Source organism: Mytilus californianus, unplaced genomic scaffold (genome assembly GCF_021869535.1).
Source record: "Mytilus californianus isolate M0D057914Y unplaced genomic scaffold, xbMytCali1.0.p SCAF_2, whole genome shotgun sequence".
NCBI classification, from domain to species: domain Eukaryota; kingdom Metazoa; phylum Mollusca; class Bivalvia; order Mytilida; family Mytilidae; genus Mytilus; species Mytilus californianus.
The window spans coordinates 69,523,034-69,540,975 of NW_026262668.1; the positions used below are offsets into that span (position 1 = coordinate 69,523,034).

The 17,942-nt window shown below is 32.8% G+C and overlaps 2 protein-coding genes across 3 annotated transcripts in view; one reads left to right on the forward strand and one right to left on the reverse strand.

Moving 5' to 3' along the window:
- LOC127728151 (40S ribosomal protein S18) overlaps positions 1–17,942 on the reverse strand; it is an 821,762-nt gene that overhangs the window by 395,324 nt on the left and 408,496 nt on the right. The gene's annotated exons all lie outside the window — the stretch shown is intronic.
- LOC127728042 (uncharacterized) overlaps positions 5,912–17,942 on the forward strand; it is a 71,340-nt gene continuing 59,309 nt past the window's right edge. Inside the window, exons 1-4 of the mRNA XM_052235215.1 lie at positions 5,912–6,105; positions 12,419–12,546; positions 15,985–16,073; positions 16,811–17,026. Coding sequence (XP_052091175.1) covers positions 5,980–6,105; positions 12,419–12,546; positions 15,985–16,073; positions 16,811–17,026 — 559 coding nt within the window. The 5' untranslated portion in view covers positions 5,912–5,979. The remainder of the gene's footprint in view (positions 6,106–12,418; positions 12,547–15,984; positions 16,074–16,810; positions 17,027–17,942) is intronic.

Genomic DNA, 17,942 nt, shown 5'->3' on the forward strand with positions numbered 1-17,942 from the left:
TTACTTATTAGCTGAGGGCATATTAGATATAGAAAACTTCCTAGACATATGATAAATAAACGTATTTACTATGATACAGTGCAAACGACACTGAATAAGGTATACTAAAAGACAACTACGGCATTCAACAATGAGCAAAAATCCATGCCGTACAGCTAGTTATAAAAGCCCGGCTTTACAAAATGTGAAACACTTTAAAGAGAAAACTAACGGCTAGATGTATGCAATAAACGAAAATCAGACATGACAGACACAGTAGACAGCAAATAACGTCAACAACTGAATTGCATACTTATGGTATTTGACAGGAACATAAAAAAATGTGGCGGGGTTAAACATGTTTGTTACCGTTCATTCATCTCTATTACCTGGGACAGCAGTGTTACAGAACAAAATTAATGCGATGCCTCTGTTAAAAAGATGGGTCGCAGCTGATGTTGTTTTTTGGTTTGGAAAGAATTGTTTTGGTCCTTAGATCTTATTTCGTTTTGCATATTCAAAGGTTGTGTCTTTTATATTATTGAATGACGGCTATGAAATATTTACTTATATGTAGATGTTGAACAAATGCTTCAGGTTTAGCAGAGACTCGTCAAAGTTCATCATTGAACATATATATGATCTTGGATCCATTTTGATTGCAAATCATAATAGTTCCGTACTATTGGGTTCTATTGATGTTTTTACTGAAATATTGATGTTTTGACATATAGATAGATAGTTCCCATCGGTCTCTATTGAGGTTTGTGTAACTCAGTATTAAGATGTCAATGTAAATATCTTATTTTGACTTTTATCGTGCTTCTGTTCAATTTCTGATGTGCAAATTTGGACCCCTTTTCTTCGTGGTATGATCTTTGGTTTTTATATCTAGTTTATTTTGTATACTAGGCGCCAGTCCTTGTCTGTTTTGCTCTAAGATACCCGTATGTTGCAAGGGAGAGAACCAGCCAATTTTATTTGGCTAATTTAGAAAAATATACAGCAAAAAGCATGCGTGCACGACACAATCTTGCCTCAGAAGACCTTGCTCTTTTATGCCTAATTCAACTTTATTTTCATGCAAACTTTTGTCAGAGTCTGCAATTCATAGACAAGTTTTAGAGTGACAAATTCAAATAAGCTATCACATCAAACTACTAAACTAAAACCACATTAAACGTTTGTTATGAAAAAAGCATGAACATGGACACAATTTGAAGAGGTTATTATTCAGTAATTGGTTCTTAATTTTAGCTATTCAAAAAAGATTATATAATTACTGCATCAAATGTACCGAGAAGACAAGAAGGATAAAGACTAGGAAATTAGAAGGCTACCTTCTTGTTATGCAAACAACTTTTGATTTCTTGACAATGGATTTGAACTATAAAGACACGGATCAGTTGACTCACACAATTTGTTGTATTTCTCTAGGGAAAGTGTTTCAACAATGTGTTTAACTAGCATTTATTTGAAGTATAGGATTCCATGATAAAAATGGATAAGGAGATACCAAGGGAGCAACAAAAAAAAAATCCCATACAAAAATCGACATATAGACTAAAACAGTCCAAAAAGCAAAAACAAAAAATGCACAGAAATCTAAAAATTGAGCAACAATAACACCACCAAAATCCAGGAATGAACTCAGGTGCTCCAAAAGGATAAACTTTATATTCTGATATACTAGTGGCAACCTCCTCGTGCTGTTCATGGCGAGAACAAATCCGGTGATAGGTGTGTGATGAAACAATCGATAAAAACCGGAAGTTGTTGCTATGACAAACAGACCGTATCCGTGGTTATCTTTGACAAAAAGTTTCAACAACGCAAAAAAAATCTTGATGGCTTCCGTTAAAACTTCAAAGAGGATTAATTCAACTAAATAATTTAGAACCATTGTTCAGTAGATTTGTTTAAGCAGCCACTCTGTACCAAGGAAATATTTCAGAAACCCCAAGCCCGGAATATAGATTCAAAAATAGGCGGAAAATACCAAGGGGATATTCTAAACTAATAAGTCGAAGCTAAACTGATGACGTCATGGCAAAGAACCAAAAAAAATGGCGAAAAGACAAAGAAGTATTGAAATTGAAACACGTTTTTTCAGACAAAGAATAGCCTTCACAGTTATTGCTTTCAAAAGGGGAATCATTATATGTTAGAATTGTTTGTTACCGATGACGGAAACTTCAGGATTATCATGCTATCTCAGCACTAGTTGATTTATGAATGTCTTTGAGTTCGAACATAGAATTGTGGTAATGGTTAATTGTAAATCTGAACAAGTGATGTTAAAAGACAATATTAGCTTATTAATACTTATCACTGAGTTAAGCTTTGTCGTTAAAATTCAGCTTTCGAGTAGGCATGCATTCACCAGAGACATTAAATACACACACGATAACTTTCAGAAACATAGCTGACATGTTCAGGGGAAGTTTTGTGAAAACATGAACATTTTTCATGTTGTGTATTCCTGTGCCACAGTCCAATGGTTTTTGGTATGAGATGAATATGAACAGTAACTTCTCGTATCCAGTGGATTTGACATTTTCGGTAATGAAAATCAACTGAGCGTAAACTCAGCTCTCTCCCTTTAAAAACAGGTCATGTCGTGATCTACATTTTATGACAATACATTTACTGATAGGCGTATGACGTTTGCGTCAATTTTTTAAATTTTCGATCTTTCATTTGCGCCGATTTGATTCTCTCATTAGCGCCTATTCTATATTTGCTCCTATTTCTGGGCTGCTTCACCCGTTGAAAACTGTAAGAGTACGAAAACGGTCCAGAATCGTTTCATTCGCATTATAATGAACAGTTATATTCGCACCACCCTAACATATATGTCTTTATGAATGTCATCAAGAAAATCCAGGCCGTTACTTTTGTCAAAATGAGAACTCTTGAAATGCCCGCCTCCGTATGCAAGCTTATTAATACTTATCACTGAGTAAAGCTTTGTCGTTAAAATTTAGCTTTCGAGTCGGCATGCATTCACCAGAGACATTAAATACACACACGATAACTTTCAGAAACATAGCTGACGTGTTCAGGGGAAGTTTTGTGAAAACATGAACATTTTTCATGTTGTGCATTCCTGTGCCACAGTCCAATGTTTTTGTTATGAGATGAATATGAAGAGTAACTTCTCGTATCCAGTTGATTTGACATTTTCGGTAATGAAAATCAACTGAGAGTTAACTCAGCTCTCTCCCTTTAAGAATAGGTCGTGTCGTGATCAACATTTAATGTCAATGCATTTACTGATGGGCGTATGACATTTGCGCCAATTTTTAAAATTTTCGATCTTTCATTTGCGCCGATTTGATTCTTTCATTAGCGCCGATTCTATGCTCCTATTTCTGGGCTGCTTCACCCGTTGAAAACTGTAAGAGGACGAAAACGGTTCAGAATCGTTTCATTCGCATTATAATGAACAGTTCTATTCGCACCACCCTAACATATATATGTCTTTATGGATGTCATCAAGAAAATCCAGGCCGTTACTTAAGTCAAAATGAGAACTCATGAAATGCCTGGTCTGTATGCAAGCCGGAGAAAGAAAAGATGGACTTCGTTGTTGGCAAGTTCAACAAGTTTAGAAGAGATGAAATTACAAGGAAGGAATTCTTTAGTTGTGTAGCATATAAATACTCGGCAAGAACAGATTTATAATTCATTGTATTCCGTTTTTATGGATTTTAATGTTGTGCTTTTGAATGCTGTGAATAGATTTGTATTCCGTGATTTTAGTGGATGTAAACAGAGTGCTTTTATCTTTTAAATTGACTAATCCTGCTCAAAATTCTACTCCCCCCTCCCCGTGGTTAGCAAGAGACAATAGTTATATACATGATATAATTGACAATTCACCTATACACAATCGGCTCAAATGAAAGAAAAAATCGGCGCAAGTGAAATGCAGATCGGCGCAAATGCAAAACGCCGTTACCATGGTTACTGATATAATAAAAGAATTAAGAATAAGTGACAAGATTGCAAAGAATAAACAAGACTGTTAACGGTAGAAAAAACACAGACATTAAAAAATTTTAAAGCACAAAATACGACATAGAACAATAAATCAAGAACAGCAACACGAACCCTTTTAAAACAAACTACGGGTGATATCAGGTAAGTAGATACCGCTCCACATGTGGCACCCGTCGTCCTGCATATGGTTAGAACAAATACAGTGATAAGTCTCATTCGGAGATTTCACAATCGTGGAAAAGGGAAAGGGGTTGTGGTTAAAACAATTAGAACATATGCATGGTCATCTGTGACACATTATCATCCAACTCGTAATGACGTGCGTGAATCTTTCGATGAGATATCTTCAACCCTACCACTTGAAACCCTTGGTTCAATTGTTCGTTGTCAGAAGCAACTCTCTATCAAGGAAGTGATGATGAAAAACGCAAGTTCTGGAATATCGTATCAACTGGGAGAGAAGTGTTTATACTCAATTTGCAGTTGCATTGAATCATTATTGAGAGTATACCATTAATAAATCGGAACGTGAAGTTATAGGGAAAACAAGTTTTTTTTTGTTCTCCTTTCTGCCTCTTACGAATAAAGGAATACATTGACAAGAAGAAAAGCGCAGTTGGATCTCATAGGGAAGTCGACTGTCTGTTTCGAAAACACGTCTTTCACAACTAATAAGTATGTTGTAAAAAACAATCAAGCATCTTGATGATCTCAGTTTCAGAGACTTTTTGTTTGAATCAGCGTAACAAAGTATATATGATCTGTCCTTTCCTAAAATAACATATTTGTATCCACTTTGACAATTCATTTTGATGAGCAAAGTCGAACTTATTCATTCAATAAGTTGAACAACTTATTAATCGTAACGTTAATCAACATAATGTTTAAAGTAGCAGTCCTTCATTTTAAACAAGGTGAACAGTCAAACCGAATACCAAAAATAAATTTTTACTTTTACTGAAGAGAACAACAATTGTATTCCCACAAAATGTTGAGCGAGAACACAGGAACTCCAAAAAGGTAAGCTAGCAGTTCTATTCCAATATTGGCGCCATGTGTCATTTTGCTAAATGTCAAGTAATTAAAACATCTGTTTGCTCTTGGACTATCAACTTGTAGAATCTTGCTTGTTTTTTGTTTTGTGGAATTTTGATTATTTCCTTGGTTTACTGGTTATCTTCAATACGGGATCGTGTGTGTAAAGTTACTTGCAAAGATTCTGTCATGGCTATGTATTTTTTAAAGTATTCATAATAATAAATTTGTATGTTTTTATAAGTTCAATTTAACTATAGTAGTATCATGTCGATAACACTTATGAGAAAAAAGTATAAACAAAAATACCGAGCTCCAAGGTAAATTCAAAAAGGGGAAGTCCATAAAAACTGTCAAAATCAAACTAACACTAACTGAATGGTTGATAGTACAAGATAGACAGATTTTCATTTTTGATACTACTAAACTAGGCTTGAACCCAGGATTGATAACATTATACTAAACACCATCAAAGAAATAAAAGTTCCCGCGCCAATTCCATTTCGCCACAAAAAAAAACAAATAAAAAGGTTTGTATCAAACCTGAAGTGTCCACATATCTGATGGACTGGACATAGAGCGCTCATAAACAGGCAAACATGGACAACTTACTTGACTGCTCTAAACATAAATTGCAAAATAGTCCAAATTTGGCAAAACTAAAGTTTGTAATAGGTTTCGACTGCACAAGTCATTATACTTATTCATTTCAAACTTTTTTTCCATTCATTGATGTATAATTTAGTATTGACAAATTGGTCACATTTCACCACTTCAATGAATATGCCTAAATAACTTTGGCACTTGAGTCGGTGAACTATTTAGAAATATTTTATAATCACGTCCTGTCTAGAAGTAATTCAACACCTCTTGTCCTGATAATTAACGGATTCTAACCACGTTACATTTAGTTTTTATAATTCTGTTATAATTCATGTTAGTTATTATAACTCTATCAGGATGAGTAGTTATGCACTAAGCTTTATTGTTCTTTTTGGATATTGCTCATGTGCTGCAGTTGAAGTCGACCAATGCGTTACAAATTTGGATAAAGTAATTGCACAGATGAATTTTGACATAAAACAGGTAATTGTTTCAAAACGGAAAATTGTTTAATCAATATAGATTTTGTTATAAAATAATTATTTGGAACAAGGAAAGTTATAGTTCGGTGCTTATGTGATGAGAGAAAGCGTATGTACTGCAACATGTACCTGCGCTGTCTATTCATTCTAATGGTCTGCTAAAAACTTTCGATTTACTGTGTTCTTTTATATCTGTTACATGTGTTAAGATATCAATAAACTACAAAACATGAATCAGGGGTCATAACGATTCAAACAAAATTTGGGTATGCCTTTTTAGTGAAAATGTTTTTTTTAATTTTCAAATGGTTTTCGGATTCACAAATATGAAGTTTATGATAGAAACGACAAGATAATAGTACGCAATGTGTGTCTAATAGAACAACATTTTTCATATACATATTAACACTGCGTATCATCGCCACCGGAAATTGGGTACTAACGAAGCGGAGAGAAATGGAAAAAAAAGTAAACAAGGTAAGAATTCATTCAATTTAAAGCATTTCTACTGATTTGACGAGGGTACCGCTTAAGAAATGATTTTCTGATATATAATTCTTTAAATTATTAGGCCGATAAGTACAAAATTAAGACAAGATTTTGTGTTATACTCAAGAACTTGCCACTTAGTACCTGAAAATTTCGAGGTCGATCGTCCTCTGTCGCCCCATTGGCAAGATATTCAATTGTTTTTCATTATTTTTTCAGACACCTTTTTAGATTATTATCGTGTGGCATCATATTTACTGAAAATTGTTGTCAAAATGAACGTTTTTAAAGAATATAGACCATAAAAAATAAAGTCTAGGGTACGGCAACTTGCTCATGTTGACAAATTTACTGTATGGTAACTTGTTTTCAACTGTATGGCAACTTGCTAATTTCAAAATATTTATTTGCCGTCTTTTTAAAGAAAATAAAGTACTAGGTTCAAATATCTAATTATGCATTTGATAAAAATACAATTCGCTTGACACCATTTAAGATGTATACACAATATAAGGCTTGAACACAGTCCTATTACATCTTTTACATACCTGATGTATACAATATGAATACGGCATGCATATACAAAAGCTGGCAAATGTTGTAACTTTCGAAAAGGAATGGCACTGTTTTACTAACCTTTTGTTCTGCCCTGACGTAGCGTTAAATGTTACCCATGTCCGTCCGACCCGTCTCTCCCGTCCGTCCAGAAAGTCCCAATAATTGGTTTCCGTTCTCTAACTTTAGTATGCCTTAACCAAATGTTTTAAAACTTACACGAATTGCGTATCACCACAAAACACAGATCAAGTTATAAATTGGGTAGCGTCACTGTTACCGTTCTTGAGTTATGCCCTTTTATAAATGAAAAAAAGCTAAAGCTGTCGTTTCTGTTCTCAAACTTTAGATTGCCTCAACCAAATGTTTTAACCATACAACATTAGTCAGCATTTGCATATAAGTGATGAACATTTCGGGGATGGGTTGCGGGTGGAGGGAAGGAAGGAGGTAATGGCAGGAGAATTGTTCCTCATTGAATATTTAGAACCATTAAGTGAATGAATTCTCTTTCAACTTTAAGATAAAATGAAATATAAATGAATTATCATTCTCTGCAAAAAAAATGTTGTATTGCTACACCACGGCACCATGTTAAGGGAGGTTTGAGTGCTCACAAACATGTTTAAGCCCGCCTCAATATATATGTGTCTGTCCCTGGTCAGGAACATGTAAAATAGCGGCTGTCGTAAGTTGCTGCCTGACACATTTGTTTATGATTTTGTCATAAATCAGGCAATTTTGATACGGTATGGGTTTTGTTCATTGTGAAGTGTATAGTAACCAATAGTTGGTCAAATCTATTTCATTTGGACTTTGTTTGAAAGTCCTCTCAGTGAAAACCATTCCACGTCTTCTTTTTCAATTAATGTTATTGTCTTATTTGTAAAAGGCAGATATAGCCAATATATAAGAATAAAGAACATTAATTTAAAAAAAAAACTTCATCTCTATATAGTAAGAAATGAACAAGCTCAGTGGCTAACACTGTTTAAATAAAAAAAATATTAACCTTAGATTAATCATTTTTGGAAAGAATGAAAGAAGAATCCGATACAAGGGATACAAATCCGGCTGTGGCTACGGCATAAACTTTCTACTTGAGAATAAAGATGACCTTGTATGAAGTTTTTTTTTGGTTGTCATCTTAATATTATATACTTATTAATACAATTCACAAAAGTTAGCATCTTCGACTTGTAAGTTTAAAGAATTATAATGAAATAACATCTAATAAGGACAGGTTGAAATATTTTTGAATCCTGATGGTGCATACTCATAAATTCTTTTGGAAAAATCCACGTAAATTTAAATGTTGATTTGATAGCGTTCATTTATTTATTTGCCCTCGTAAACAGTTTTGTTAAAATACCGAAATCGGTAAATTCTTATCGTGAACGAATAAGTCGGGTACACCTTTTTACATTCAGGCGTGCTTAAGTTGCACTTTTTTCTTCTTATTAAGAAAAATGATTTTAATTTTAGCATCTATCTAAAGATTAGATTATTTACACACACACAAAAATAGGGCTTACTGTTGATTTTGAAACTCTATGAATTCACATTTATATTCAACCAAACAGATAGGCCGAGATCCATACCTTTATAAGTTTCAAAACAGAGAAGGTGTGTTTGAAAACAAATAATCATGTACTGCTATATCTTTTAAGGCAAATGCAAGTCTTACTTGTATTAATTATATAATTTTAATTGGCACAATATCACATTAAAGTTTACTGAGAAATATTATAAATACATGTAGTAATCATGAAAATGTACTACTGTAACAATGAAAATTCGGACGAATACACTCCTTTTCACTACCCCTCCATCTACTAATTTAAGTTTAGACCAAACAGCCTTAGCAACAGTCTTTTATTATTTTTTCCCCTGAAAATAAATAGATTGATTGAATCAGTTACTTAAACTAAAAAAAAATACAATCTTATTTTCAATAAGAAACAAGAAAATTAATTCGAAACACAATTCATGATTTATTTCTCCTAATTTTCAATGAAAACAAAGTATTTTCTTCACTTTTCTTTTAACAAATTATTCATTTCAGAAATTTAAAAAAAAAACAATAAACAATGTTGAAGACCGTACCTTGACCTATAATGGTTTACTTTTATAAATTGTGATTTGGATGGAGAGTTGTCTCATTGGCACTCATACCACATCTTCCTATATCTATTTAACCCAGCACATTCTTTATGTGTCTGTCCGAAGCCACGAGCCTGTAGTTTGGTGGATGTCGTTGGTTCATCTCTATCATATTTGTTATTTTTCGTAAATTGTTTTGTTATGAGTTAGGCCGTTAGTTTTCTTGTTGAATCCTTCCACAATTTTCATGTCGGGGCTTTTTATAGCCGACTGTAAGGTACGATTTTTCGTTGTTTAAGGCCAAACGATAGCATATAATTGCTTACATACACTTTATTTGACCCTGGTGGATAGTTATCTTATTTGCAACCATACAACATCTCCACTGTTTATATTTAAAAAAAAACCAGCACCAACAAAAGATGAATGGTCGTTTTTTTTTATTGAACTTACAAAATTTCACCCTGACAACAAATAAGACAACAGTCGTTAGTATTATAACGATATATGAATGTATTTAGGATAATATGGTTGAAAAAAACCTGTTTGTCTTTAAAAACACAAAGTCAAATAGAGGTACGCAACGACTAATTCTGAACGAAATTAACGGCATATATTTTATAATATTTGATAAGTAGTTTATTTTGTATATTTGTAAGCCGGTAAAGCTTTGATACAGCCAAAATTTCGTCCCTTGATATTATCTAAACAGTGATTAATATCTTCTTCAAATTACAATATATTGCAAGACGCTGTACAGACAAAAAGTTGTTATTTTGCAATTCGCCGTACAACGTCCTGCAATTCGCCGTACAATAAACAAACAATGTTTTGGTCCATATTCTTTAAAAACATCTTTATGACAACAGATTTCAGTCAATATGATGTCACACTATCATAATCTAAAAACGTGTCTGGAAAAATAATGAAAAACAGTTGAATATCTTGCCAATGGGGCGACAGAGGACAATCGACCTCGAAATTTTCAGGTACTAAGTGGCAAGCTTTGGAGTATAACACAAAATATTGTCTTAATTTTGTACTTATCGGCCTAATAATTTAAAGAATTATATATCAGAAAATCATTTCTTAAGCGGTATCCTCGTCAAATCAGTAGAAATGCTTTAAATTGAATGAATTCTTACCTTGTTTACTTTTTTTCCATTTCTCTCCGCTTCGTTAGTACCCAATTTCCGGTGGCGATGATACACAGTGATTAAGATTGTTCTTTTACAATGCTATTCAAACGGATTATGAGTTTTGCCAACAACAAAATTTTGTAATTGTCTTTATAGTATACTGATGCTTTATAAGGATTAAGTCTTATCAATTGAGCAATTGTTTTAGCCAAATGTTCACGTGCCTATCTCTAGTCAGTGTAACTTTATCGTTCCATTTCCTTTCCCGTAAATGGTGTGTTTTAGGTCCTAAAAGTGACAATGTGTCATTTTAATAGGCGTTTCCACACTGGGTGTTTTTTTTTGTATTCTGTACAAAAAGAGACTGTTACACACAGTAACACAATTATAAGTACTTTTTTTTGTATTCTGTACAAAAAGAGACTGTTACACACAGTAACACAATTATTAGTACTTTTTTTTTGGTATTCTGTACAAACAGAGACTGTCACACACAGTAACACAATTATTAGTACTTTTTTTTTGTATTCTGTACAAAAAGAGACTGTTACACACAGTAACACAATTATTAGTACTTTTTTTTTTGGTATTCTGTACAAACAGAGACTGTTACACACAGTAACACAATTATTAGTACTTTTTTTCTTAAACCAATTTCCATTTTTATTTTTGAAAGGTTATATATATTGTGGTCATGCTTCATAATCATGTATTTCAATGTGTGAAAAAACATGTAAATTATTTTCATTTACCTGTGTTTAAAGTTATTGCAAATGGATGGTATTTTTGTTCGAGCATTTTGTTTTTCTTTAATTGTTTAACATTTCTTACCGATATAACATGTTATTTTCATTATTCTTCCCTTAGTTTATTTATTTTGTATTTACATTGTGTCATAGGTCAAATTTATTTGTTCAGTGTATTGTCAATGGTGTTAATATGTCCTTTGATTGAGTTAAGCTATTTCAGTTGATATTTTATAGTGTGTCTTTCTATGTTGTGATGTAACACTATTGTTTCAGAAAAAGGGTGAAGGTTTGGTACCATTAAAACGTTTAAACCCGCTGCATTTGTTTGCACCTGTCCTAAGTCAGGAATCTGATGTTCAGTAGTTGTCGTTTGTTGATGTGGTTCATAAGTGTTTCTCGTTTCTCGTTTTTTATATAGATTAGACCGTTGGTTTTCCCTTTTGAATGGTTTTACACTAGTTATTGTTTGGGGCCCTTTATAGCTTACTGTTCGGTGTGAGCCAAGGCTCCGTGTTGAAGACTGTACTGTGACCTATAATGGTTTACTTTTATATATTTTGACTTGGATGGAGAGTTGTCTCATTGGTACTCATACCACATCTTCTTATATCTAAATAAAGTAATATCACGTTAAAGTATTGATAGGGTTAATCTTTTAATCTAACTGCAAAAGGAAACTGCAAGAAAACTGAGTTTACAGTAGTATTAGGGGCTTTTAAAAAGGAAAGCATATCCTCCATGATAGAACACCCATTATTGCTATAACACGTTTTGAAGGCATTGCTGATTGTTTTACGTCCAGCGGCGAATATATCATTAATATTTAGAACGATACGCGATTAAATAAGAGAAGATTGAATGCTTATTGTAGTAGGTATAATCAACATCAAAGGTTAGAACTTCTCTGGTTAAAAGGAGGTGTTTGGTATACGTCAATAAGACAGCTACCCGACCAGACAAATAATCAAAATTCATGTGGTCAAGATCTCATCATACGGTCTCCAACAAGAGATAGGTGTCTAAATGATATATTATTTTCCAATACTTTCTATATGTATTCAAAGAAATAAACAAAAATGTTCCATTGACAATTAATTTTCCAGGTATAAATTTCAGTTTCCCATTCGCCATCTTCCTTTGTTTTTAAATGCATAAATAGGAGACCATATACAACATGGATATGAAGAGGCTATTTTGGTATATCATTGGTTTACGGTGGACTTTTGGATTCATAATAAACCGTTATGTTAATAATTCGTGAATGTTTTTTTTATTTCAGTTTGGCGGAGCATGGTATACCCACTCTGTTACACCTTACGCATTTGGGGACGACACGTGGGATTCCATGACGCATATGATCTATATTAGGGAAGATGAAACCATTACAAGCGTGGTTTCTGGATACCGGTTAGTACCAAAAAGTGAAGGTTCTGTCATGTTTTAATGTTTTACAAAGTAACGGAAATACGAACGAAAGATATAATGAGATTAAATCTGACTCTTTTTAAAACAAAACTTCTTGTTCCCCTTTGATACTTACGATAAGGAAAAACTGAATTTTGAAATAACTAAAAAGTGAAGGTTCTGTCATGTTTTAATGTTATACAAAAGATTAAAGGACGAACTCAAACAATCTCAAAGTTGATCGGTCAAATTTCAAAATGAAAAGAAAAAAAAGTTTGATTGAGCTAGATTTTGATATAAATAAATAATTTTAACCAAGAAAAATACGCTCTTTAATATGAATGATCATTATTGTTTGTAGACTATTTTCATATTACCGACTTTTGACTTCGGAGTATATAATTTTTCGGCAGTCAAGTAAGAGGAACTAAAGAAATAAAATCAAGATTTACAATCAGTGCACTTTTTTGGAAAAATTCGTTTTCCGATGATTTTGTGGTGTATAGAAAACATAAAACAATAAATGTCCCCCCAAATTGAAATCGATTATAAGATTGATTTTATAACTTTTAGTTGCTCTTACTTGACCTATCACCATAATGTCCTACGACATATTAGGTAACCTGTCGAAAAATTATATATTCTAAGTTAAAAGTCGGTAATATGAAAATAGACTATAATAAATTGTTATTCCTTCAAAATAAACAAGTATAAAAATCCATCATCCCAAATCATATAATTACAAGTAATCCCTTAAATTTATGAGGGTGTGGATGGTGTACAAAATAGAGAATAATGGGCAAATTCAACAGAAAAATTGACCAAAAAAATACAGAAAAGAGAAAAAATGGAACTAAAAATAAAGTATAGAGAAAAAAGGAGGGCTAAAACATAATGAATATAGAGAATATAATGAGCAAAAAATATAAAGAATAGAGTAAAGTGACCTAAACAATTTAAGAATACAGAATTGAAGGACCACCTACCCCATCCAGACCCATTAATGTATCATCTTTTTATCATCAATGCATATCCCAACATTCTTGTATAGAAATATTTCTGGCCATACAGTTTTGGTTGAAGATAATTTTTATTACTTTCACGGTACATTGTAATGCATGAACCCATTGAAAGGATGAAATAACTTTCAAAATAATTCATCACGGTTTATTAAACTGAGTAAGCATCAGAAAGATTCTCATATTTTGACAGTTTTTTTAGTTTCAACATATTAAAAATATATAATAATGCAGATATTTGTGTTAACTCAATATATTTTTTAAATCCATGATTCCAGTAAAATGGGAAAGACAGTAATTTTAATTTCAAATATTTATAATGAAATATAATCTTTTGTATTTCTTTCCTTCAAAATTGATTAAAAAGATAAAAATGAAATCCTTTGTCTCTTGTACATTTGTTCAAGTAATTTTTTTAATTTTCATCTAATAAGTTTGAAGTTAAAAAGAGTTAATCATTGCCATAGGTCGAAATGAGGACAAAAGCTAATGGTCCATGCGCTTAAAAATTATCTTGCATAAACTCTTTCAGTGGTCCAAATGCAAAGCAAATTGTGTTTCTTTATTAAACATGATTGTCCTCACTTTCTGCTTACTCTTCCGGAGTGCCCGAGATTACCCCTAGTCTTTGGCTTAGTTGCTCAGGCAATGTAGTGCCTTGTAAACTTGTTTGTGTCTTTTCGTGTTTAGTTGCTCAGTCTATTTAGTACTGTGTGAACTTGTTTTTGTCTTTTCGTATTTAGTTGGTCAGTCTATGTAGTGTTGTGTGAATTTGTTGGTGTCTTTTTGTGTTAAGTTGTTGCTCAGTCTATTTAGTATTGCGTGAACTTGTTTTTGTCTTTTCGTGTTTAGTTGGTTAGTCTATGTAGTGTTGTGTGAACTTGTTTGTCTTTTCGTGTTAAGTTGGTCAGTCTATGTAGTGTTGTGTGAACTTGTTTGTCTTTTCGTGTTTAGTTGGTCAGTCTATGTAGTGTTGTGTGAACTTGTTTGTCTTTTCGTGTTTAGTTGGTCAGTCTATGTAGTATTGTGTGAACTTGTTTGTCTTTTCGTGTTTAGTTGGTCAGTCTATGTAGTGTTGTGTGAACTTGTTTGTCTTTTCGTGTTTAGTTGGTCAGTCTATGTAGTATTGTGTGAACTTGTTTTTGTCTTTTTGTGTTTAGTTGGTCAGTCAATGTAGTGTTGTGTGAACTTGTTTGTCTTTTCGTGTTTAGTTGGTCAGTCTATGTAGTATTGTGTGAACTTGTTTGTCTTTTCGTGTTTAGTTGGTCAGTCTATGTAATGTTGTGTGAACTTGTTTGTCTTTTCGTGTTTAGTTGGTCAGTCTATGTAGTATTGTGTGAACTTGTTTTTGTCTTTTTGTGTTTAGTTGGTCAGTCTATGTAGTATTGTGTGAACTTGTTTGTCTTTTCGTGTTTAGTTGGTCAGTCTATGTAGTATTGTGTGAACTTGTTTGTCTTTTTGTGTTTAGTTGGTCAGTCTATGTAGTATTGTGTGAACTTGTTTTTGTCTTTTCGTGTTTAGTTGGTCAGTCTATGTAGTATTATGTGAACTTGTTTGTCTTTTCGTGTTTAGTTGGTCAGTCTATGTAGTATTGCGTGAACTTGTTTTTGTCTTTTCGTGTTAAGTTGGTCAGTCTATGTAGTATTGTGTGAACTTGTTTTTGTCTTTTTGTGTTAAGTTGGTCAGTCTTTGTAGTGGTGTGTGAACTTGTTTGTCTTTTCGTGTTAAGTTGGTCAGTCTATGTAGTGTCGTGTGAACTTGGTTTTGTCTTTTCGTGTTAAGTTGGTCAGTCTATGTAGTGTTGTGTGAACTTGTTTTTGTCTTTTCGTGTTTAGTTGGTCAGTCTATGTAGTGTTGTGTAAACTTGTTTTTGTCTTTTCGTGTTTAGTTGGTCATTCTATGTAGTGTTGTGTAAACTTGTTTTTGTCTTTTCGTGTTTAGTTGGTCAGTCTAAGTAGTGTTGTGTGAACTTGTTTGTCTTTTCGTCGTCTTTCATTTTTTGCCTTGGCGTTGTTAGTTTTTCTCGACTTATGAGTTTTGAATGTCCCCTTTGTATCTTCCGCCTATTTTGTCTAGTGGCAATCAAACTTTCCCATGCTTCGACCAATTTTACATAGCCTTAATCTTACATTTATTGTAAATTTGTTCTCAAGTCTTGAATAAGCAAAAGACGATTACATGTAATCGATCAATTAACCGGATACTGGGAAACACTTTATTTTAGTGACATTTATAAATAGTCTTTGTAATCTATGTCGATTTGATTCTGATTTATTTTAGAAGGTGTGTAGATAAATGTTATATATGATTCAGTGTGATAAAATATAATGTAATTTTTCTCATGATGAAATCAGTGAGTATTCAAGATAAAATGCTTCGGGGCATATACCATTTATTTCAACCATTTCATATTTCCTAACAGGAAAGAATCCGACAATTGTAATCTTTATCTGAACATTATGACCAAAGTTGGTACAGCGGAGTATTCCGGAACATATATGCAAGATACTAGTAAGTTACTTTTAAACATTGAAAATGGATTATTGACTTTGGTAGAACAGCTTTCCATGATACAATTAGTCTTTAAAATGTCTTGCAATCTGTTATGATCACGTTTATACATTTAGTACTAAGATTTGCATTTCTGTCATTACACAATGAGCAAGTAACTAAGACTGTGATCCACTTGTTTCCCACGTGACAAATACTTCGAAACTTGAAGCATGCAACTTTATCTGACCTGTTTATGTTTGTGTGAACACTTAACCGAAGTTCTATGATGCCTGCATCTGTCTATTACGGAATATGCAGAGACGGATTAAGAAAACAAGCAACACTATTAAATGGAATCAAACCAATCATCTATAAACCACGAATATACAATTCTATAATCTACCGTTAAACTAAGGTAAACTCTTTCTCGAGTAAAGTTAAATCTAGACGATTTTTTTATACTCTCAACCGTTTGGCTCGGTTTAAAGCAGATATTGACAGTTATCCAGTCAACAATATTAAGGAGGTTTGGAATAATTGTCAATGAGACAACTATCCATAAAGACCAACAGAAAAACATGTCCCAGAAACACTCATGCGCATTAACAATGAAATCAGAAATCTCTCTCTCTTTTTTTTTCTTTTTTCAAATTTGTTCTTTTTTAATATATTTAGCTTGGTATCAAAGGAAACTTTTTTGTAAATAGTATTTCAAATTTTGTTTCTACAAACAATATATCAATATTTCATTTCAGATAAATTTAAAATTTTGTACACTGACTACAATAGTGCAGCCCTGATTTTCTGTTTTGACGTCAAAGATGATGGCACATGTGACCGTCGAAAGTTGCAGTTTGAAATTTGGTCCCGGTCATCAGATAATATGACCACAGATGTCATCACCTCTCTGGTTTCATACTTTCATGGAATTAAGTGCACTGATGAGCATGATATGACAGTTATGGTACAAGGTAGATAACTCAGTTCTTTCAAATGTAGAAGTAAATAATGGCAAAATGAATATAAGATGAAACAGTAGCTGCTTGATATTCAAATCTCATAAATCGATTAAGAAGATACAAATATAGGTAAAAAAAAAAAAAAACTGAGGGAATCGCATAAACTCCAAATTAAGGATCGAGAATAGGTGCGTCGACAGGGAATGATATGCACGCATACTCAGTTAAAAAATTTTCGCAATCGGGAATAGAACACAATCGGTAAATCTACAGATCAGACGGCAATTCTGGTATCTAAATATCTATGATGCTAAAATATGTCTTTAGTGATTTGAGTCATAGAAGATAGAGGTATTCCCGTAACAGTGTGGACAACCGTAGTACTTTTGTTGTTAATAATACCGAATCATTTACCTTTAACTTGTTTGTCATCGGCAATGACTTTACGCTCACTCAGTCTGTTAGAGGCCCTCCAGTGGGGATTTAAAAAATGAAACTCTTTTCACAAAACATTAAAGGAATTTGTTTGAAATATTCTTTATATCAGCACACACAACAGTTTCATTTTAGAGAATAATAAATGTTCAGAGCTAATATCATTAAATAATCGAAAAATACATTTTCACATTTGGATTTTCATTGTAAAATTTTAAGTCGATGGGGTTAATTCACAAAATATCTTAAAGGAAAAAATGCTCCCACGTTGTGATCATTTAAGAGTAATCTACCATTTATTCAATGCATAGGACTTGTTTGTGAAAAGAGTTCCGGACGATGAAAAAAAAATCTCATTTTTTTAACTGGATATTTTTCACATGGATCATCGTTTGAATCATTCAGTCATACAGAGAACTCATATGATTAGTTTGCCTTGGATATTCCAGTACTACACAACTCAATTGTCTCTATTTATGTATATATCTATATG